Source organism: Bufo gargarizans, chromosome 11 (assembly GCF_014858855.1).
Source record: "Bufo gargarizans isolate SCDJY-AF-19 chromosome 11, ASM1485885v1, whole genome shotgun sequence".
Classification (NCBI taxonomy): Eukaryota; Metazoa; Chordata; class Amphibia; order Anura; family Bufonidae; genus Bufo; species Bufo gargarizans.
In genome coordinates, this window is record NC_058090.1 from 90,412,316 (window position 1) to 90,435,771 (window position 23,456).

Consider the following 23,456-nt stretch of genomic DNA (forward strand, 5'->3'; position numbering starts at 1 on the left):
CACAAAAATATTTATTTGTATCTGCTATTTAAACAAATCATACCAAGTTCCCTGCATATCATATAGCAAAGTCTGAATGAACAAAACAGTGCAGCAGACAACAGTATTTATTTAAAACAGTACTGTCAGTGTCTCTGTAACATTAAACTGTTGTGCTGGCCTGGCTGGTGCAGTTAGTTTATAAGTTTTACAATAGTTTTACCATATAATATATATATATATTATATAATATTAAACAGTACCTACAAAAAAAGGAGCACTTCAGTTCCTGACTGTAAAACATCACAGTGAGTCAGTGAACCTATAACACAGTCAGTGACTGTGTTATAGGAGAGAGGGAGGGAGGAGAGAGGGGAAAAAAAAGGAAAAGGGGAGGGAGAGGGAAAGGGAAAAGGGGAGGGAAAGGGAAAAGCGGAGGGAAAGGGGAAAGGGAAAAGGGGAGGGAAAGGGGAAAGGGAAAAGGGGAGGGAAAGGGAAAAGCGGAGGAAAGGGGAAAGGGAAAAGGGGAGGGAAAGGGGAAAAGGAAAAGGGGAGGGAAAGGGAAAAGCGGAGGGAAAGGGAAAGGGAAAAGGGGAGGGAAAGGGAAAAGCGGAGGGAAAGGGAAAAGGGGAGGGAAAGGGAAAAGGGGAAGGGAAAAGGGAAGGGGAAGGGGGAAAAGGGGAGGGGAAGGGAAAAGGGGAGTCTGGCAGGGGAGACAGATAAATAAAAAATTTCAGTGGCAGAGACAATGCTATAAACAAAATCTATAAAATTAAAAACACTGCTCAGCATTTGGGAACATGTAGATTTTTCTGTAAGAACACCAATTGATCTACATGGTCTGGTTTGAGGGCGCTTCTTTTTGCAGTTACCACATCTCCTGCAGTGGAGAAAACCCGCTCTGCAGACACGCTTGTACCTGGGATACACAAGTATTGCTTTGACAGCCGAGAAAGGAGGGGAAATATGACCTCATGCTCACGCCACCAGTTCAAAGGGTCCTCAGTGAGAGGCAGAGGTGGGGCTTTACAATAGTTTTCCATTTCCTCTTCAGCCTTGGCATAGGGGGTCTTTTTGGGTTCTATTGTACCTTCAGTGTCAGTGAAAGACTGTCCCAGCAAACTCACGAGCAGCGATCTGGCCTTTTTGGGAGGAGATGGTGGAGATTCAGAATGGTTGTCTTCGATGGGTGAACTGTCCTCTTCTTCCAGAGTTTGTTTTCTTCTAGGCACTTGATGATCCTCTTGTGTCCTCTCACTCTCATCTGATGTAATCTGTGTTTGAACAAAAAAGAAATGGAAAAAAAACAATAAGTAAAAACACAAATGTCAATGCCTTTGATTCTGATGGGGTGATGAAAAAGCACAGGAAACGGACAGTACAGTTCCCGCACCGCATCAGATTCAGAAGCGTGGTAGTGCTACTGTCGTTTCAAGAAGAAACATGATGAAATTCTTCAAATTAATTTAATTACCTCCAAGGATGCAGCTTCCTCAGTGACTCCTTTAAATATCTCCAATCTTTCTTCATCTGTGAGGTGAAAGGCAGTCCCTTAAAGCGAGGATCCAGTGCAGAGGCTGTATGAAGGATCTTCTTCTCGGCCTCACTGCTGTACCTCTTCTGGAGATCTGTTCTAATAGAATTCTTGATCTCATGGATCATGGGTGTGTCTCCCATCGTGTCTGTCATGCTCTGGAGAAGTTGTGCATTTATAGGGGCAATGAGAGAAACTGTTGGATTGCGCTCTTCTGACATCAGCATGGTTGCATCCTTCATTGGCTTTAATGCACTCACGGCGTCCTCTGCATTTGACACATCTGTTTCGTTTAGAGTGCAGAGATCGGACTCTCCTCTTCTGACTTCTGGAGACAGCAAGGTGGCACAGACTGCAGGTTGTTGTTCCAAGAACCTCTCGACCATGTCGTATGCACTGTTCCATCTTGTTGCCACATCAGTTATCAGCTTATGATTCTTCAGGCCAAGACATTTCTGTTTCTCTTTTAGACAGTGGCTTGCTCTAGTGCTGCGGTGAAAGAATGTGGATATCCGACGTACTCTGCCAAGAAGCCTAGAGAGAGTGGCCACTTGTTTCAACGCTCGCTGGGATGCAAGATTCAGTGTATGGGCGAAGCATTTCACATGGGGGAATTTTCCAACTTGAGCTGCAACTATCATGTTTGACGCGTTGTCGGTCACAAGCACTACAGATTTATCGGACAGCTGCCATTCTTCCACAACATGAGAAAGTAGCTCTGCCAGATGAGCACCCGTGTGAGACTCATAAATGGCTCTCGTATGCAGTACATGCGACAAAATCTGCCAGTCCTTACTAACGTAATGTGCTGTTATTGTAACATAAGACTCTGTCGTGACTGAAGTCCAGGAATCACACGTTATTGCGACTCGACTTGCTTGGCTCATTGATGCAATTATCTTAGCTTTGGTTTCGTGGTAGAGTGCAGGTATGACGTTTTCTGTAAAGTGACTTCGTGACGGGATCTTGTAACGCGGCTCTATCGTCTTCAAAAGGTAGCGAAACCCACTGTTTTCCACAACAGAGTAAGGGAGCAGGTCCTTCGCTATGAAAGCTGCCACAGCTTTTGTTATTCTCTTTACCTTTTCAGAGTTGGGCGGCAAAGTTGACTGTAACATTGCATCAATTCTTGGCTGATCTGGGTTCATTTCCTTGGTGGTGGTGGTGGTGGTGGTGGTGGTGGTAGGTTTTAGCATTTCTGGGTGAAAACGGCTGACGTGGTTTCTCAGATTAGTAGTATTCCCTAAATATTTAATTTTTGTGTGACAGATTTTACACACAGCGTATGACTTGTCCAATTCGTGCTTCCTACTTTTTTCATAAAAGCCAAAATGTTCCCAGATGTTTGCTTTTAAAAAGCTAGGTGCATTTTTTTATCTCTCGTTCCTTTTGTTCTACTTCTGCCATTTTTATTTACTAGCAAATGCAATGCATGCCAGGCATCTATGTGAATTTGTGAGTAGGGATGACACAAGTCTTGACGTGACGATGATGTTGTCAAACTCTGTCAGTTTGAAAAAAATAAAAATAAAAATTTGAGTGACTAAGCCTAAAGCCTGCCACGAGATCAACAGAAAAAGTAACACTGCTGGTGGTGGAGCGATTCTCCTCCTGCCTGTGGTGGACTGGACTGAGCCTGAGGAGTGAGGAAAAACGGACAGGTGAGGTGAGACAATTTTTTTTTTTAGGTACGGTAATAACAGGCAGTGACCAGCTGCAGTCTCTGTGAGTGGTGTATCTGTGTGATGGTCACCTACCTGTCACAACAAGGTGGCAGAGTCTGGCTGGCATGTGGCACCTGCGGGTCTCCTCTCCTGCTGCCTGTGATGGATGAAGGGACTCGGAGTGTGCGACACAGGGGGAGGGGGGTGTCACTGTCGTCACGTCAGCGGGAGGCGGGAAAGAAGGCGCCCAAAAACTTTTTTTTCCGACTCGGCTCTGCACGGCGGACGCGACGCTGACGTCATCAACATGCATCGATTATTTAAAGCAACCGCATCGATGCAGAATCGCCGGGGGTCGAATCGCGATGCATCGCTTATATTCAACAGCCCTAGTTAGTTAGAGAGGCAGGCAAGGGCGCCCTCCTTGCAAAGTCGGATATCGAATCGGCTTTTAGACTCCTTTCTGTTCACCCTGACTGTTATCACCTTTTGGGTTGTTACTTCGAGGGCCAATTCTATTATGACACATGCCTTCCCATGGGCTGTTCCATTTCCTGCCACTATTTTGAAATGTTTAGCTCCTTTTTGGAATGGGTGGTGCGATATGAGGCTGTTTCCTCGTCCGTCATACATTATTTGGACGATCTTCTATTTGTTACCCCAGGTTCAGGGGATGGTTGCCTGGCCCTTTTGAACATATTTTTGGAACGGAGGGCCCTGTTACACGGCTGTCGTTCTTGGGTATCGAAATCGACTCCGTTGACAAGGTTGTTCGGCTGCCGCGTGAAAAACTCAGCAAACTTCTTGTTTTAATTGAAGTTTTCTTTTTTATCAGCTAGGAAGGTGTCCCTTAATCAGCTAGAGTCCTTGTTGGGTTTGTTATGTTTCGCGTGCCGAGTAATGCCCATAGGGCAGGTTTTTTCACGGCGCCTATCGCTGGCCACCCGCGGTGCCAAATCCCCCGGCATCACATCCAGCTTACTAGGTCACTGAAAGCCGATTTGGAGGTTTGGAGGACATTCCTGCACTCATATAACGGCCATACGTGTTATATCTCCAGGGTGATTTCGAACGCAGCCTTGGCCCTGTGTTCTGATGCTTCCGGCTCCTGTGGGTTCAGAACAATCCTGCGGAGTGAATGGTATTCCTCTCCTTGGCCTGAATCATGGCAGTCATCGGGTTTATGTAAGAACTTAACATTACTGGAGCTGTTCCCGATTGTTGTTGCGGTGGAGATATGGAGAGGTAGGTTAGCGAACCGGCACGTATGCTTCTGGTCGGACAATCTAGGGGTTGTTCACTGTATCAATAGTTTGTCCTCCTCTTCTCTTCCTGTCATTGCATTGCTGCGGCACTTTGTTGCGCTGCTTTGAGCGTAATATTTATTTCAGGGCTCGCCATGTCCCAGGGGTAGATAACAGAATTGCTAATGCCCTTTACCGTTTCCATTGGAAGGATTTTCGGCTCTTCTTCCGGAGGCGGAGCAGGATGGCAAGGAATGCCCGCAGCACATGTGGCGGCTGGTGGACAGCAGCTGATGTCGCTGATCAGCTCATCGGTATCTCCAGCTACTTGGAAAGCGCATGGTAAGGCCTGGGCCGACTGGTTGTCGGGGGTGGGCTCAAGAGAAGTTGCTTCTCAAGATGATCTTCGGTTGGAGGCCACAGTTGAGTGGTTGCTTAAGCTGCGCTCTCTGGGCTTTTCTGCGCCAGTGGCTCTGTGCCTGTTGTCGGGTGTAGCCTTTTATTTACAGTTATGCGGCAGGCCCGATGTGACAAAACACTTTATAGTAGGGCAGGCGATGTGGGGATGACGTAAGGAGTATGTTGTCTGGGAAAGGCGTCGTCCCATCTCCTTCAGCCTTCTGTGCAGGCTGATCGATAGTTGCCCAATGGTGTGCGTCTCACCATTCAAGGCCGCACTGTTTGCCTCCAGTTTTAGTTTAGCCTTTTTGCCGCCCTCCGTGTTGGTGAGTTGTTGGTCCCATCCATTCGCAGGCCAGGTGGCTTGTTATGCCAGGATGTTGTATTGTGAAATAATGCTATTAGGATTCGGGTCCGACGATCCAAGACGGACCAGTTTGGTAGGGGAATATGGATCCCTCTCCACCCAGTTCCGGGACCGGCCTGCCCAGTTTGTTTGGTATCTGAATATAATGTGATGCGTTCGGGGGGCACCAATTTATTTTCTCATTAGGATGGTTCCCCTCTGGCGAAGTTCCAATTTACTGCAGGTTTTTCGCACCTGTCTTACACGACTGGGGGCGGATCCCAAAAATTTCGGCACCCACTCATTCCGTATTGGCGCCGCTACGGAGGCGGCTAAGGCAGGTTTGCCAGAGGCTGAAGTCATGTGGATTGGAAGATGGCAGTCTACTTGCTTTGCAAGGTATATCCGGCCGGACCTGCGGACATAAAAAACCCCCAAAAAAAACCATATGTATTTTATGACTAGATATGCGGAAAGATGAGGTTTATGGCCTACCCTTCCTGTGTTTTAGGTTCGGGCTAATGGTTCTTTCTTTAAGGTTTGGGGCATCCAGCAGTTTGGATAGTCGGCCATTAGTATATCTTCTGGGCAGCGCAGAGAGCGGAATGCAGGCCCGGCGGGTGCACCTTGGGTTTTCAGGAGGTGGATGTCTTTTGGAGATGGATCCGAGGACTCAGGTGGTCACAACTCCTTCCAGAGGTGGTCCATATAGGGTTGCACTCTAGGTGCTCGGTGATATTACGCGGGCGGCAATGACCTTTGTCTGTTACGTTTGGCAGAGCTTTCAGGGAGATGGTATTAGTGTGGTCGGCGGTTATCCCCTGGGTGGTTTGGCATGGGGCCAGGGACGCGGAGGCGTTGGAAAAATGCAGGCAGACAGTAAATTCCCGCATTTCCCTTTTCGTACAATCTCGAGGGGGTATCATAGTTTGTCACCGTCAGCTGGAGGGTGACAATCGGTCTTTAATGAGATCTGATGGCGTCCACCACTCGGATATCGGTTTAGAAATTTTTCTTTCTGGCCTGCAGGATGAAATTGAGCAGGCCATGTTCCTGCTGGGTGGTGGTCGGAGCCCCGTTTAGGAGAATGGTTCTCCTCCATGGCAGCATTGAGTACAGCAGAGATATGGTGGTAGCAGTTGGCGGACTTGCCCGCTGGGAGTCCAGCGGCTGGCATACCGCTCTGATGAATACAGTTTAGTAAGGTTTGCCGCAGTGCCCCTCCAGCATACCACATGTGCAGGGCACGGCAGTGTCACGCTATTCTGCACCTCGTTTGCCTGGGCAAACTGAGTCACACAGGAGAGGAACTGCTCCGTGTCCTTCATCAAGAAATCGAATCCTGGCTTTCTCCGCTACAACTCAAAATTGGAAACCATGGTGACCGACAACGGGAAGAACATGGTGTCAGCTCTGCATCAAGGAGGGCTAAGCCATGCGCCCTTCATGGCACACTTGTTCAATTTGGTTGTCCAGCAGTTCCTGAAGTCTTCCACCCATCTGCAAGACATCCTAAAAATGGGCAGGAAACTTTCCATGCACTTCAGCCACTCTTACACCACAAAGCACACCCTTTTTGAGCTGCAGCAGCAGAACGGCATCCCCCAACATAGGCTGATATGCGACATTTCCACCCATTGGAATTCCACCCTCCATATGTTAGACCGACTATACGAACAGAGAAAGGCCCTCAACGATTTCTTGATGATCCAAGCGGACAGGAGTACTCCCCTGTGTAACTTCAATGTCAGACAGTGGCAGCTCATGCGTGACACCTGCCGTTTGCTCAGGCCCTTCGAGGAGGCCACGTTATTTGTCAGTCGAAATGGGGATCATTCTAAATTAAAGGTATTATATCTACTATAAATGAAAAAATAAATGGGCCTGACGCACGTTTGATCAAAAATGTGCGCAAAGAGCTTCTATTTTTTCATTTATAGTAGGTCTAATACCACTTTAATTTAGAATGATCCCAATTTCTCAGTTCTATTGTTTGCATGTGAAATGTTGTGCAGCCATGCTTTTATTATTTCTCTGTATGATTGCTTTATGGATATGCACCTGTGACCATGAATGTGCTAGTCTAAATATTCTTGTAGTTATTTGTCAGTCTCCAGGACTACGGGATGAACAATTTCATGCCACTGCTTCATGTCCTGGAACAGATGCTGGTAAATCTGTCTGGTCAGGGGACAGGAGACGTGGCGCCTAGATCTCACGGCCACATGAGCCCTGTGGGGACTGAACTGGAGCAGGACATTGTAGCACAAGCAATGTGTAGCAAAATGGGTGGTTTTTCTACACAGGTGACAGGAGAGGAGGAGCAGGCAGAGAAGCTACAGGGAGATGAGGAAGACGAGGCAGAGGATCCAGACACACCGTGGCAGTATGCAGTGTAGATGGAGGCAGGGTGTCCCTCCGAGTCACTTGCACAAATGGACCGATGCATGCTCACTTGCTTGTGTAGTGGCAGACTAATTGTCACCATTCGGCCAAGGGATGACTTCTGGCTCTCCACCTTGTTGGACCCTTGCTACTGGTCCAAAATGGGGGCCTTTTTTACACCCGCTGAGACGGAGGGCAAACTGAACAAGCAGTTCCAGCTCCATCAGCAGCAACTTGAGTCTAGAGATGAGCAGCTTTCTTCACCCGCCTAGTGAAGAAACTACTCACCAGCAGCAGCAGCTGGACCTGGAGCAGGACCTGAACCAGCAGGTGGTGGCATACTTGGACAGTACCCTGCCACCCCACATTGAAGATCCGCTGGACTACTGGGCAGCCAAACTGGATTTGTGGCCGCAACTAGCAGAGTTTGCCCTGGGGAAAGCTGTCCTGCCTGGCAAGTAGTTTGGCATCAGAGTGGGTGTTTAGTGCAGTGGGGGCCATAGTTATCCCAAGAAGAACTCGCCGGTCTACCCAAAATGTGGAGAGATTGACCTTTGTCAAGAAGAATCAGGCATGGATCCGCCAGGATTTCCACCCACCAATGCCTGATGCATCAGACTAGATCAGGGATGGCCAACCTGCAGCTCTCCAGCTATTGTAAAACTACAACTCCCACCATGCCCTGCTGTAGGCTGATAGCTGTAGGCATGCTGGTAGTTGTAGTTTTGCAACAGCTGGAGAGCCTCAGGTTGGCCATCCCTGGACTAGATCATCCATGGTGCAGCACCAACACTTTCACAAAAGAGACCGGTTTCTTCTGGCTACCTGCCTCAGCTACTATTCTGATGCTGCCACACTTTTGATGCCAAGTGCTTCTTCTTTCATCCACCATCTTCAGCTACTACTCGTATTGCCACACACCTCCACGGGTCACTCTGTGGTCTTCTGATGCTGCTACCACCTCCACACTATGTCATCTTGCCACTCTGTGGTCTCCTGATGCCACCTCCACACTCTGTCATTGTGCCACTCTGTGGCCTCCTGATGCTGCCGCCACTTCCACACTCTGTCATTGTGCCACTCTGTGGCCTCCTGATGCTGCCGCCACCTCCACACTGTCATTGTGCCACTCTGTGGTCTCCTCACGCTGCTTCCACCTCACCACTATGTCATAGGGCCACTCTGTGGACTTCTCATACTGTTCCCACCCTCCCCACTTCATGACTGGCTGACATCATCATTTATTTGACCCTTCCTCTGATCTGTCAGAAGGAAGGAAAAATTAGACGCACAGCGGATCCTGTCTGTGTAGCAGCTGTAAGGGCTGTATGGTCCCATCAGAATTGGCTTATGATTTGGTAGCCAAAAGCAGGAGAGGGTACAAAACACAGAAGACATGCAAATATTCTGTTCACGTGTCATCTCTGTTTTAGATCAACTCCTGTTTTTTTGGGCTTTAGCAATACTGATGGATTACTGACCATATGCTGACCGGATGCTCAACAGACAGGATCTGTTTTTTCGGGGTTATTGTTCTGACGGATCAGAGGGAGGGAAAAATAATCAGTGACGTCAACACAAACCCACTGCTGACACCCTCTCCACTCTGTCGGGGGGGGGGGGGGGGTCTCTACTTGTATAAGCGTTTAGAAGGAGTGTGCTTCTTCTTGGCGCTAACATCGACCTGTAAGGCTGAGTTCACACTTGAGTTATTTGGTCAGTTTTGGCCCCGTGACTGACCTAATAAGTGAGGTGTGAAGTGATTCTAAGAGCGACACCTGTCATCTGCATGTCATACGGACTCACAGTATTGTTTCACTACCACAGCAGACTCCCTATGTGTGTTACTGCAAGGCACAGTGTTCTACACCGCTATACAGGCTCTCTGCAGCCGGGAAATAGCTGTTTTTTTTTACACGATTTGCCGCAAATAAATTCGGATCGATACAAATTTTTCCGAAAAATTTGGCGATCCAGCCGAATAATTTTTAAAAAATTAGCTCATCTCTATATATGATCCCTGACTACATGATCTCTGACTACATGATCTCTGACTACCTGCTCTCTGACATCCTGATCCCTGACTACCTGCTCTCTGACATCCTGATCCCTGACTACAAGATCTCTATCTACATGATCTCTGACTTCATGATCCCTGACTACATGATCTCTGACTTCATGATCCCTGACTATATGATCCCTGACTATATGATCCCTGACTACATGATCCCTGACTATATGATCCCTGACTATATGATCCCTAACTACATGATCTCTGACTACATGATCCCTGACTACATGATTCCTGACTACATGATCCATGACTATATGATCTCTGACTACATGATCCCTGACTATATGATCTCTGACTACATGATCCCTGACTACATGATTCCTGACTATATGATCCCTGACTACATGATCCCTGACTACATGATCTCTGACTATATGATCTCTGACTACATGATCTCTGACTACATGATCTCTGACTACATGATCCCTGACTACATGATCTCTGACTACATGATCTCTGACTATATGATCCCTGACTATATGATCCCTGACTATATGATCCCTGACTACATGATCTCTGACTATATGATCTCGGTCTTCCTGATCCTTGACTATATGATCCCTGACTACCTGCTCTCTGACATCCTGATCCCTGACTACAAGATCTCTATCTACATGATCTCTGACTTCATGATCCCTGACTACATGATCTCTGACTTCATGATCCCTGACTATATGATCCCTGACTATATGATCCCTGACTATATGATCTCTGACTATATGATCTCTGACTACATGATCCCTGACTATATGATCCCTGACTATATGATCTCTGACTACATGATCCCTGACTACATGATTCCTGACTATATGATCCCTGACTACATGATCCCTGACTACATGATCCCTGACTACATGATCTCTGACTATATGATCTCTGACTATATGATCTCTGACTACATGATCTCTGACTACATGATCCCTGACTACATGATCCCTGACTATATGATCCCTGACTACATGATCTCTGACTATATGATCTCTGACTACATGATCCCTGACTATATGATCTCTGACTACATGATCCCTGACTACATGATCCCTGACTACATGATCCCTGACTACATGATCCCTGACTACATGATCTCTGACTATATGATCTCTGACTATATGATCTCTGACTACATGATCTCTGACTACATGATCTCTGACTACATGATCTCTGACTACATGATCCCTGACTACATGATCTCTGACTACATGATCTCTGACTATATGATCCCTGACTATATGATCCCTGACTATATGATCCCTGACTACATGATCTCTGACTATATGATCTCGGTCTTCCTGATCCTTGACTATATGATCCCTGACTACCTGCTCTCTGACATCCTGATCCCTGACTACAAGATCTCTATCTACATGATCTCTGACTATATGATCTCTGACTATATGATCCCTGACTACCTGCTCTCTGACATCCTGATCCCTGACTACAAGATCTCTATCTACATGATCTCTGACTACCTATCCTTGACTACATGATCTCTGATGACATGATCTCTGACTATATGATCTCGGTCTTCCTTAACTTGACTACATGATCCCTGACTACCTGTTCTCTGACACCCTGATCCCTGACTACATGATTTCTGTCTACATGATCTCTGACTATATGATCCCTGACTACTTAATCTCTGTCTACATGACCCCTAATTTTATGATCTCTGACTATATGATCTTGGTCTTCCTGATCCTTGACTATATGATCCCTGACTACAGTCACTCTGGTCCTATTAATACTAGAGAGGACTTTCTAAAAACTGATGAAATGAACAGCTTGTCACTCCGGTCCTGCCTGTTAGTGAGAACCAGGCTGCATGTGGCAGGGCCTGTTTCATGAGGACGGAACCAGATTCCCAGAAGTGGAGTCCCAGATAGAAGCCTGGTTCCCAGCAGCACAGAGTATTTCAGTAGGCAAATAAGCAGTAAATCTTTGTACATAAATATCTGCATAGTAAAATGTCTGTATTAAGATATCCACAGCAGAAGCGCAGCATGTCAGACTGGTGCAGAAGCCATTTACTCACTTCCATGGATTCCTAGGGATATTTTTCATCCATTACATAGTAAACCCTGGAACCAGTGTTATTATATAAGTAGTACAATAAATGGTTAATATCAGCGCTCCACCTCCTCAGCTTATGATTAAATCTATGTCAGGGGCGCAATCTGTACCTATAAAAACGTAGACCGTATATAGCACAAAGTGGCACCCACGTATACTGTAGTGTAGTATAATATATCACATACAGTGCTGGCCACCCTGGTGATGGCATCGAGGTCAGAGAGTGAGACTCCATTGACTTTTGGGAAATGAATACATCCAGAGCTGCATTCAAAATTCTGCTGCATTAGCTGGATCTCTCAATGCATCGTCGCCCTCTGCTGGTCCATTTTCTGTACAGAGCAGCCAGTTCTGTGGGGCATTGTGGGAGTTGTAGTGTTTCCAGCAGACAATATGCAACGCGCTTCAGTAGAAATAAATGTAGCTGTGCTGACGGGTCCCAACATTCAGCCAGCAGAATTCTGAATGCAGCTCTGGATGTGACTGGAGGATAAGTCAAGATTAGCACAAGGTAAAGCAAAGTAAGCATAATACAGAGGTTTAACCTGTACAATGCGGTTGGAGCTCCCCTTCAAGGTGACCCTGATTTATAAATATTGAAGACTGTACATTAGAGATATTGACTCTATAAAGACCAAGAACATACAGTCCTAAATCCATGTCCAACCTTTGGACTGTGCTCTACATCCTTGTCTCCCGTAGTCCACTCCATCCAAATCCACATCTCCACAAGTAGAAACCTCCAAAGACGTCATGACCTATATGGCAGTATAACAGTACACCCCATACAATCTCTCTTCTTCATTGGGAAAGCCAAAACTCCTCACTCCGGGGTCTGGGAGTCCTCCACAATGTTCCCGGGGGTCCGTGATTGGAAAACGAACGCTGCCATCCGATAGCCAGCCTCCATCACAGTGGTCCAGATTGAAGAACTTCCATGCTGCGTAAAGATGCCCGACCTTGGCTATCTCAGCTTTACGAACGCGGCAGGCAGTGGAAGCTTCTTTGAAGGTCATCGGGCCATGGACAAAGTAGACATGACCTACAAAAGATATCAGAAGACTGTGGTGATGCAGTTAATAAAGCTCCTTCTAAATACTTATGTTTTCTTTGGTTTAATATAATTATAAGGAAATCCTGACGCGTTTCGGGCAACTTGAAGTGCATCAACTATTCACTCTTTTTCTGACTTTACACTTTAGAGAAGGTGAGATGTCCAGCGCCCATGTTCTCCTCAGTGAATGGTGATCACAGCTGATGCACTTCGATCTGCGAGGCCAGTGTGGCCGAAAATGCGTGAGGATCACCATGTTTGGATTTTGTGTATTGTCTTTGAAAAGAGTTATTGGTTATATAGTGCAATGTTACCTTGCTTTCATTGTCCCTCCACTTACTCCGTTCCCTTCAATTTCTCACCATTACCATTCAGGGGCTTTAAAGTTCCCTACAGCCCAGCATTTTTGGGAATTTGTGGAGGGCCCCAATGTTAGAGTCTCATGGCTGGTCAGAAGGTGGAGAGCCTCTTTTAACTAATTATAATATGATTTTAGATAGAGGTCTTCTTTAACTCTAGTTATCATTAGCCAGTAGTGTATTCTGCCCTCCCCCATTTCTGCAGAATGCGCCCTATATTCCAGTTGGCATTATGGTCCTGGAAGGAGCCCAAGTCTAAGAGTAGGAGCAGAAGAATGTAGGATCCCTCTATCCTTGAGGAGAGCACTCCATTCCCTCCAAGGTGGAATCAGCAAGCACAGACAACAGTCCATATCTAACCATTGTATTGTAGACCACACAGAAATTCTAGACCCAGAAATGTGGGCTACATTAGCTATGCTCCCCTTCTGGGGGGATGGATAGCAATTACAGAGTCATCATGATTTCCATACCCCTATCTCTACTTCTAGGCACCATCATACAGGAGGTGCTCTAGCTGTACCTTTAAGAGCTGAGGTGAAGCAGAAGGCATCATATCTGTCCTTTAGTTTGTCTTTGGGGCCATAGCTGCGTATGCCTGGAGGTAAGTTGCCCCCACATGGCTCCCGGGTGACAATGACTGGGTAATGAACAGTCCCTTCGAGGAGCCAACCTGCGTTGCACCAGTCGAGGCCATCGGTCCAAGCTATGAAGAAGACATGCGAGTCATATGTCATATACTGGTCTATTACATACATGAGAAGATGGCACCACAATACCTTGGTAGAGCTGAGAGTAGGAGGCCAGTCGGCCATCTTGTTCTTCACAAGCTTGATGAGCCTCGATGTAGTTATAGAGATAGCGCCCCTTTTTGGACTGATATGGAAAGACGACCCCTAAAATAAGTAGAAAACTTTTTTTCTAACGCCATCTGATGACACAACAGAACTTCATTACTATATCTTATAAATGAGCTCAAAGGGGAACTCCACAAAATCTTATAATTACCCAAATACTTAGCTATTGTCTTACTGGCTTTCTAATAGAGACATTTGGAATTATTTTGCAGACTCTTGTATTTTTTTTAATGTTGACAACCAATCACTTTTCAGGAAATTGAATGAGAGGTTGTCATAGACCCGCCCCCAGATAAAAAAAATCTCTTGTTAAAAGTTCCTGTAATATAATATGGACACGATCAAAGACTAGAAAGTTATTTATATTTTGATAATTTACTATACCTCTCTTATTATCCCTGAAACCAGGACATTTTGTTTGGTTGGAGACCCCCTTTATGAAGATATTCATACAAGAATTGGGGGTTGTCAGCCAGCTTTGGTGGACTTATAAATGCCAATATTAGCTAATACTATCCCCAAATTATGAAGCTTTACCTTCCAACTCTAGAGATAGAGTCAAGCTCTGGTCCTCCAGGCCATTGACCAGTTCACACTTGTATCTTCCTTCATCTTCTAAGGTCACATTGGTGATTATGAGAGAAGCATCTAGTCTATGACTTCTCCTCAGCCTCGTTCGGCCCCTCAGCTTGTCGTAATTCTTATGGTGCTGACCATTAGTGATGACGATCAGGTTTTCCAGGGGGTCTTCAGGATTGACCTTGCTCCACTTGACTTTATAGCTCCTTGGCCTTCGTCTCATGATACAGGGGAGGGTGACATTGGCTCCCCGGGTGCTATGGACAACATTGTGGATGGGATTCAGGAGATAATGAGTCCCTGTGGTGAAGTCTAGGGGAGAGAAGATTTAAGATTACGATTCCACCCACTTGAAATTGGCTTTAAACAGGGTATATGGGGCAACGGAAGAAGTTCTCAACTGGGTTCTCCCTCAAGACCTTGTCTGTCTATATGAAAGCCCAGCCTTATGGAAAGGAGATGGGATCTAATGAACACCAAGTCCTCCTGTACCAGGTGTGATAGTGTCACCCCGCACCAAAAAGGGTCCTCCACGGTTCTCCCATCCAGCACCATTAAAATAACCCACGCATTTCAGGAGCAGTCATTTGATTTGGAGAATTGGTGGAGATTTCCGATGACAGATTCCCATGACGGAGGGTGGAATGCCCCTTTAACTAATTCTAAGATGATTTACGCTCAGTTCCCCTTTATTTCTAGTTACAGTAAGCCCACAGTATATTCCTCCCACCATTTCAGCAGAATGCACCCTATATATCAGAAGACCTTGGTTCCGGTTGCCGCTGCGATAGACGCTGTGGTCCTGGAAGGAGCCCGAGCCAAAGAGTAGGAGAATAAGAATGTAGGATCCCTCCATTCCTGCGGAGAGCACTGGATCTGAGAGCAACAAGACATGACTCAGGAGGAGGATGATGATGTGTATCTAATAATCTTATGCCTGATACTGTCTGCTAAGCTATGTATCTAATCCTATCATGTGTGATACTGACTGCTGAGCTGTGTATCTAATCCTATCCTGTGTGATACTGTCTGCTGAGCTGTGTATCTAATCCTATCATGTGTAATACTGTCTGCTGAGCTGTGTATCTAATCCTATCCTGTGCGATACTGTCTGCTGAGCTTTGTATCTAATCCTATCCTGTGTGATACTGCCTGCTCAGCTGTGTATCTAATCCTATCCTGTGTGATACTGTCTGCTGAGCTGTGTATCTAATCCTATCCTGTGTGATACTGTCTGCTGAGCTGTGTATCTAATCCTATCCTGTGTGATACAGTCTGCAGAGCTGCTGTATCTAATCCTATCCTGTGTGATACTGTCTGCTGAGCTGTGTATCTAATCCTATCCTGTGTGATACTGTCTGCTGAGCTGTGTATCTAATCCTATCCTGTGTGATACTGTCTGCTGAGCTGTGTATCTAATCCTGTCCTGTGTGATACTGCCTGCTGAGCTGTGTATCTAATCCTATCCTGTGTGATACTGTCTGCTGAGCTGTGTATCTAATCCTATCCTGTGTGATACTGTCTGCTGAGCTGTGTATCTAATCCTATCCTGTGTGATACTGTCTGCTGAGCTGTGTATCTAATCCTATCCTGTGTGATACTGTCTGCTGAGCTGTGTATCTAATCCTATCCTGTGTGATACTGTCTGCTGAGCTGTGTATCTAATCCTATCCTGTGTGATACTGCCTGCTGAGCTGTGTATCTAATCCTATCCTGTGTGATACTGTCTGCTGAGCTGTGTATCTAATCCTATCCTGTGTGATACTGTCTGCTGAGCTGTGTATCTAATCCTATCCTGTGTGATACTGTCTGCTGAGCTGTGTATCTAATCCTATCCTGTGTGATACTGTCTGCTGAGCTGTGTATCTAATCCTATCCTGTGTGATACTGTCTGCTGAGCTGTGTATCTAATCCTATCCTGTGTGATACTGTCTGCTGAGCTGTGTATCTAATCCTATCCTGTGTGATACTGTCTGCTGAGCTGTGTATCTAATCCTATCCTGTGTGATACTGTCTGCTGAGCTGTGTATCTAATCCTATCCTGTGTGATACTGTCTGCTGAGCTGTGTATCTAATCCTATCCTGTGTGATACTGTCTGCTGAGCTGTGTATCTAATCCTATCCTGTGTGATACTGTCTGCTGAGCTGTGTATCTAATCCTATCCTGTGTGATACTGTCTGCTGAGCTGTGTATCTAATCCTATCCTGTGTGATACTGTCTGCTGAGCTGTGTATCTAATCCTATCCTGTGTGATACTGTCTGCTGAGCTGTGTATCTAATCCTATCCTGTGTGATACGTCTGCTGAGCTGTGTATCTAATCCTATCCTGTGTGATACTGACTGCTGAGCTGTGTATCTAATCCTATCCTGTTGATACTGTCTGCTGAGCTGTGTATCTAATCCTATCCTGTGTGATACTGCCTGCTGAGCTGTGTATCTAATCCTATCCTGTGTGATACTGACTGCTGAGCTGTGTATCTAATCCTATCCTGTGTGATACTGTCTGCTGAGCTGTGTATCTAATCCTATCCTGTGTGATACTGTCTGCTGAGCTGTGTATCTAATCCTATCCTGTGTGATACTGTCTGCTGAGCTGTGTATCTAATCCTATCCTGTGTGATACTGTCTGCTGAGCTGTGTATCTAATCCTATCCTGTGTGATACTGTCTGCTGAGCTGTGTATCTAATCCTATCCTGTGTGATACTGTCCTGCTGAGCTGTGTATCTAATCCTATCCTGTGTGATACTGCTGCTGAGCTGTGTATCTAATCCTATCCTGTGTGATACTGTCTGCTGAGCTGTGTATCTAATCCTATCCTGTGTGATACTGTCTGCTGAGCTGTGTATCTAATCCTATCCTGTGTGATACTGTCTGCTGAGCTGTGTATCTAATCCTATCCTGTGTGATACTGTCTGCTGAGCTGTGTATCTAATCCTATCCTGTGTGATACTGTCTGCTGAGCTGTGTATCTAATCCTATCCTGTGTGATACTGTCTGCTGAGCTGTGTATCTAATCCTATCCTGTGTGATACTGCTGCTGAGCTGTGTATCTAATCCTATCATGTGTGATACTGTCTGCTGAGCTGTGTATCTAATCCTATCCTGTGTGATACTGTCTGCTGAGCTGTGTATCTAATCCTATCCTGTGTGATACTGTCTGCTGAGCTGTGTATTCTAATCCTATCCTGTGTGATACTGTCTGCTGAGCTGTGTATCTAATCCTATCTGTGTGATACTGTCTGCTGAGCTGTGTATCTAATCGTCCTGTGTGGATACTGATCTGCTGAGCTGTGTATCTAATCCTGTCCTGTGTGATACTGATGCTGAGCTGTGTATCTAATCCTATCCTAGTGTGATACATGTCTGCTGAGCTGTGTATCTAATCCTGTCCTGTGTATACTGTCTGCTGAGCTGTGTATCTAACCTATCCTGTGTGATACTGTCTGCTGAGCTGTGTATCTAATCCTATCCTGTGTGAATACATGATCTGCTGAGCTGTGTATCTAATCCTATCCTGTGTGATACTGTCTGCTGAGCTGTGTATCTAATCCTATCCTGTGTGATACTGTCTGCTGAGCTGTGTATCTAATCCTATCCTGTGTGATACTGTCTGCTGAGCTGTGTATCTAATCCTATCCTGTGTGATACTGTCTGCTGAGCTGTGTATCTAATCCTATCCTGTGTGATACTGCTGCTGAGCTGTGTATCTAATCCTATCCTGTGTGATACTGTCTGCTGAGCTGTGTATCTAATCCTATCCTGTGTGATACTGTCTGCTGAGCTGTGTATCTAATCCTATCCTGTGTGATACTGTCTGCTGAGCTGTGTATCTAATCCTATCCTGTGTGATACTGTCTGCTGAGCTGTGTATCTAATCCTATCCTGTGTGATACTGTCTGCTGAGCTGTGTATCTAATCCTATCCTGTGTGATACTGTCTGCTGAGCTGTGTATCTAATCCTATCCTGTGTGATACTGTCTGCTGAGCTGTGTATCTAATCCTATCCTGTGTGATACTGTCTGCTGAGCTGTGTATCTAATCCTATCCTGTGTGATACTGTCTGCTGAGCCGTGTATCTAATCCTATCCTGTGTGATACTGTCTGCTGAGCCGTGTATCTAATCCTATCCTGTGTGATACTGTCTGCTGAGCTGTGTATCTAATCCTATCATGTGTGATACTGTCTACTGAGCTTTGTATCTAATCCTATCCTGTGTGATACTGTCTGCTGAGCTGTGTATCTAATCCTATCCTGTGTGATACTGTCTCCTGAGCTGTGTATCTAATCCTATCCTGTGTGATACTGTCTCCTGAGCTGTGTATCTAATCCTATCCTGTGTGATACTGACTGCTGAGCTGTGTATCTAATCCTATCCTGTGTGATACTGTCTGCTGAGCTGTGTATCTAATCCTATCCTGTGTGATACTGTCTGCTGAGCTGTGTATCTAATCCTATCCTGTGTGATACTGTCTGCTGAGCTGTGTATCTAATCCTATCCTGTGTGATACTGTCTGCTGAGCTGTGTATCTAATCCTATCCTGTGTGATACTGTCCTGCTGAGCTGTGTATCTAATCCTATCCTGTGTGATACTGTCCTGCTGAGCTGTGTATCTAATCCTATCCTGTGTGATACTGTCTGCTGAGCTGTGTATCTAATCCTATCCTGTGTGATACTGCTGCTGATTATATAAATACATCTATCTTGACTGCTGAGCTGTGTATCTAATCCTATCCTGTGTGATACTGCCTGCTGAGCTGTGTATCTAATCCTATCCTGTGTGATACTGACTGCTGAGCTCTGTATCTAATCCTGTCCTGTGTGATACTGTCTGCTGAGCTGTGTATCCCCCAGGTGTGGTCACCTCATCAGAAGACCATTCTCCTGCAGTGGACAGGATGGCGCCCGGCTCTCCGTCCTGCCGATGTCCAGCGTGTCCTCTCCGCTGCCCTTCTGCCCTGTGGTCAGTAAACATTTTGTGTGCCTGTCGGCCGCTTCCCCTGTGAGGTGGTGACAATGGCGGGGGGGACAATGTGGCTTTGTCCTGGCCGGGACGTCTCGTCAATGCCTGGACTGTCTGCATCCTCGGAGGAGAAATGTCAGCATGTGGCTGGAGGATCTGGACACCCAGACCAGAATGGAGCCCAGTGTTCCCAGTAACCTTTGGACGCGTCGTTCCCATCTGGCACCTGCATAGTGTCCCCCAACTCCGAGACTCACATTGCCTCAGAACCTCTGTGTTTAAGTTGCTTACCATTTTCAAGATGTCTGCTTCCTGTCAGTGAATGGAGAAAAAAAAAAAAACCCTATGCAGACCTCTAATACTTCCCACAGCAGAGGGTTTGTTACAGTTGTTCCTCAGTCAGGTAGCTAAATAGCCTGTATACCTTTACTTGCACTGATACATTGTAACAAAGCCTCAGTCAAGGTAAGAGCTTGTCTGTAGCTCATGGTAGACTCGCTTGACTGAATGCAAGTGTAGCAAAGCCTCAGTTGTGAGGGTATGAGGTGTCTGAATGCAAACAAGGATGTTCCTATTCACTGACAGCAAGCAGAGCTGTTTAAAATCCTCTCATATCCCCCTGGTTTTAGTGAGGAGAGGGCAGATCCTGGTCAGAAAACAGTCTTTACAGCAAGTCTTCAGGTTGCTGAACATGTTGTCATACCCGTACTGAACACAAGATGGCGCTGTGAAGCCTATCCCAGCCATTATATTAGGGATTCCGGATGATTATCTATTAACATTTCCCATAGAAGTGAACTAAAAGTCGTCCTCCAGCCTTCAGTTTCTATCCATGTCTGGGAAAGCTGGGTGATGGCCCATATGGTGCAGTCCTCATAGGGTTTGTCACTTGCACACATTATGTAGACCACATCTGTAAGAGAGGAGCGGGGGTCTCACTATGTAACTCGTTCAGGAGACTGGGAAAGCTGTGATGGTGGACATAGCATCAGATCCCTTCCTAGAGACGTGCAGTGTCGGACTGGGGTGCCTAGGGCCCACCGTACTGTCTGCTGAGCGGTGTATCTCAGCATATTACTGTTCTGCTGTATCTAAACCCTTCATGAGTGTTACCATCTGCTGTACTGGTGTATCTTATCCGATCATATGCGGTAGTCTCTACTGTGATAGTCTCGGAAACCTACACAGACCTAGCCTCCCCATCATGCCCACCTCTGTGTCGCCCTCGCACTATCACACATTCCTCTCCGCGGTGCACGGTGCTGGATCGGAGGAATGCTGTGTACATGTGGGTCACTGAGAGGTGAGCAGCGGTTACATGTGAGCACTCGTGTCCTATCGTCCGCATCTCACTAAGCACCCCACTGTGTACCTCCTGACACCCTAGAACCAGCACATAAATCATATGTGCCCCAACACGCTCTATCAATACTACGCAATAATACGCCCGCACCTACACCGCCACCATCATAATCTTATAATAATCCCTTCATGACCAGGTGTGAGGAGTATACATCATCTAAGAACAAACAGGGCAGTATTATATTCTTGTACATAGAAGCAGTATTATAGTAGTATATTCTTGTACATAGGAAGCAGTAGTAGTAGTTTATTCTTGTACATAGGAGGCAGTAATAATAGTATTAATTCTTGTACATAGGAGCAGTTTATAGTAGTTATATTCTTGTACATAGGAGGCAGTATTATAGTATATATTCTTGTACATAGGGGCATATTATAGTAGTTAATTCTTGTATATAGGAGCAGTATTATAGTAGTTATATTCCTGTACATAGGAGCAGTATTATAGTAGTTATATTCTTGTACATAGGAGCAGTATTATAGTAGTTATATTCTTGTACATAGGAGCAGTATAATAGTAGTTATATTCTTTACATAGGAGCAGTATTATTAGTTATATTCTTGTACATAGGAGCAGTAATATAGTAGTTATATTCTTGTACATAGGAGCAGTATTATAGTAGTTTATTCTTGTACATAGGGGCAGTATTATAGTAGTTATATTCTTGTACATAGGAGCAGTATTATAGTAGTTATATTCTTGTACATAGGAGCCGTATAATAGTAGTTATATTCTTGTACATAGGAGCAGTATTAGTAGTTATATTCTTGTACATAGGAGGCAGTATTATAGTAGTTATATTCTTTATATAGGAGCAGTATATATAGTATCTTCTTGTACATAGGAGCAGTATTATAGTAGGTATATTCTTGTACATAGAGGAGACAGTATTATAGTAGTTATATTCTTGTACATAGGGGCAGTATTAGTAGTTATATTCTTGTACATAGGAGCAGTATTATAGTAGTTATATTCTTGTACATAGGAGCAGTATTATAGTAGTTATATCTTGTACATAGGAGGCAGTATTATAGTAGTTATATTCTTGTACATAGGAGCAGTATTATAGTAGTTATATTCTTGTACATAGGAGCAGTATTATAGTAGTTTATATTCTTGTACATAGGAGCAGTATTATAGTAGTTATATTCTTGTACATAGGAGCAGTATTATAGTAGTTATTTCTTGAACAGGAGGCAGTATTATAGTAGTTATATTCTTGTACATTGGAGCAGTATTATAGTAGTTATATTCTTGTACATAGGAGGCAGTATTATAGTAGTTATATTCTTGTACATAGGAGCATATTATAGTAGTTATATTCTTGTACATAGGAGGCAGTATTATAGTAGTTATATTCTTGTACATAGGAGGCAGTATTATAGTAGTTATATTCTTGTACATAGGAGCAGTATATAGTAGTTATATTCTTGTACATAGGGAGGCAGTATTATAGTAGTTATATTCTTGTACATAGGAGGCAGTATTATAGTAGTTATATTCTTGTACATAGGAAGGCAGTATTATAGTAGTTATATTCTTGTACATAGGAGCAGTATTATAGTAGTTATATTCTTGTACATAGGAGCAGTATTATAGTAGTTATATTCTTGTACATAGGAGCAGTATTATAGTAGTTATATTCTTGTACATAGGAGCAGTATATAGTAGTTATATTCTTGTACATAGGAGCAGTATTATAGTAGTTATATTCTTGTACATAGGAGCAGTATTCATAGTAGTTATATCTTGTACATAGGAGCAGTATTATAGTAGTTATATTCTTGTACATAGGAGCAGTATTATAGTAGTTATATTCTTGTACATAGGAGGCAGTATTATAGTAGTTATATTCTTGTACATAGGAGCAGTATTATAGTAGTTATATTCTTGTACATAGGAGCAGTATTATAGTTATATTCTTGTACATAGGAGCAGTATTATAGTAGTTATATTCTTGTACATAGGAGCAGTATTATAGTAGTTATATTCTTGTACATAGGAGCAGTATTATAGTAGTTATATTCTTGTACATAGGAGCAGTATTATAGTAGTTATATTCTTGTACATAGGAGCAGTATTATAGTATATTCTTGTACATAGGAGCAGTATTATAGTAGTTATATTCTTGTACATAGGAGCAGTATTATAGTAGTTATATTCTTGTACATAGGAGCAGTATTATAGTAGTTATATTCTTGTACATAGGAGCAGTATTATAGTAGTTATATTCTTGTACATAGGAGCAGTATTATAGTAGTTATATCTTGTACATAGGAGCAGTATTATAGTAGTATTCTTGTACATAGGAGCAGTATTATAGTAGTTATATTCTTGTACATAGGAGCAGTATTATAGTAGTTATATTCTTGTACATAGGAGCAGTATTATAGTAGTTATATTCTTGTACATAGGAGCAGTATTATAGTAGTTATATTCTTGTACATAGGAGCAGTATTATAGTAGTTATATTCTTGTACATAGGCAGTATTATAGTAGTTATATTCTTGTACATAGGAGCAGTTATAGTAGTTATATTCTTGTACATAGGAGCAGTATTATAGTAGTTATATTCTTGTACATAGG

The 23,456-nt window shown here is 44.4% G+C and overlaps 2 protein-coding genes across 2 annotated transcripts; both read right to left on the bottom strand.

Annotated features, from left to right (window-relative positions):
* Positions 1-710: 710 nt before the first annotated feature.
* On the bottom strand, positions 711-2,709 carry LOC122921400 (E3 SUMO-protein ligase ZBED1-like). The gene is made up of 3 exons (XM_044271378.1): positions 1,587-2,709; positions 1,454-1,530; positions 711-1,253 (listed from the first exon to the last, which is right to left on the bottom strand). The coding sequence occupies exons 1-3, from the start codon at positions 2,707-2,709 to the stop codon at positions 765-767; spliced, it is 1,689 nt and encodes a 562-aa protein (XP_044127313.1). The 3' UTR covers positions 711-764.
* An 8,924-nt stretch (positions 2,710-11,633) lies between these two features.
* On the bottom strand, positions 11,634-19,488 carry LOC122922047 (hyaluronan and proteoglycan link protein 2-like). Its single transcript, XM_044272476.1, has 6 exons — positions 19,409-19,488; positions 15,310-15,420; positions 14,503-14,856; positions 13,888-14,004; positions 13,632-13,814; positions 11,634-12,737 (listed from the first exon to the last, which is right to left on the bottom strand). The coding sequence occupies exons 2-6, from the start codon at positions 15,398-15,400 to the stop codon at positions 12,454-12,456; spliced, it is 1,029 nt and encodes a 342-aa protein (XP_044128411.1). The 5' UTR covers positions 15,401-15,420; positions 19,409-19,488; the 3' UTR covers positions 11,634-12,453.
* Between the last annotated feature and the right edge of the window lie 3,968 nt (positions 19,489-23,456).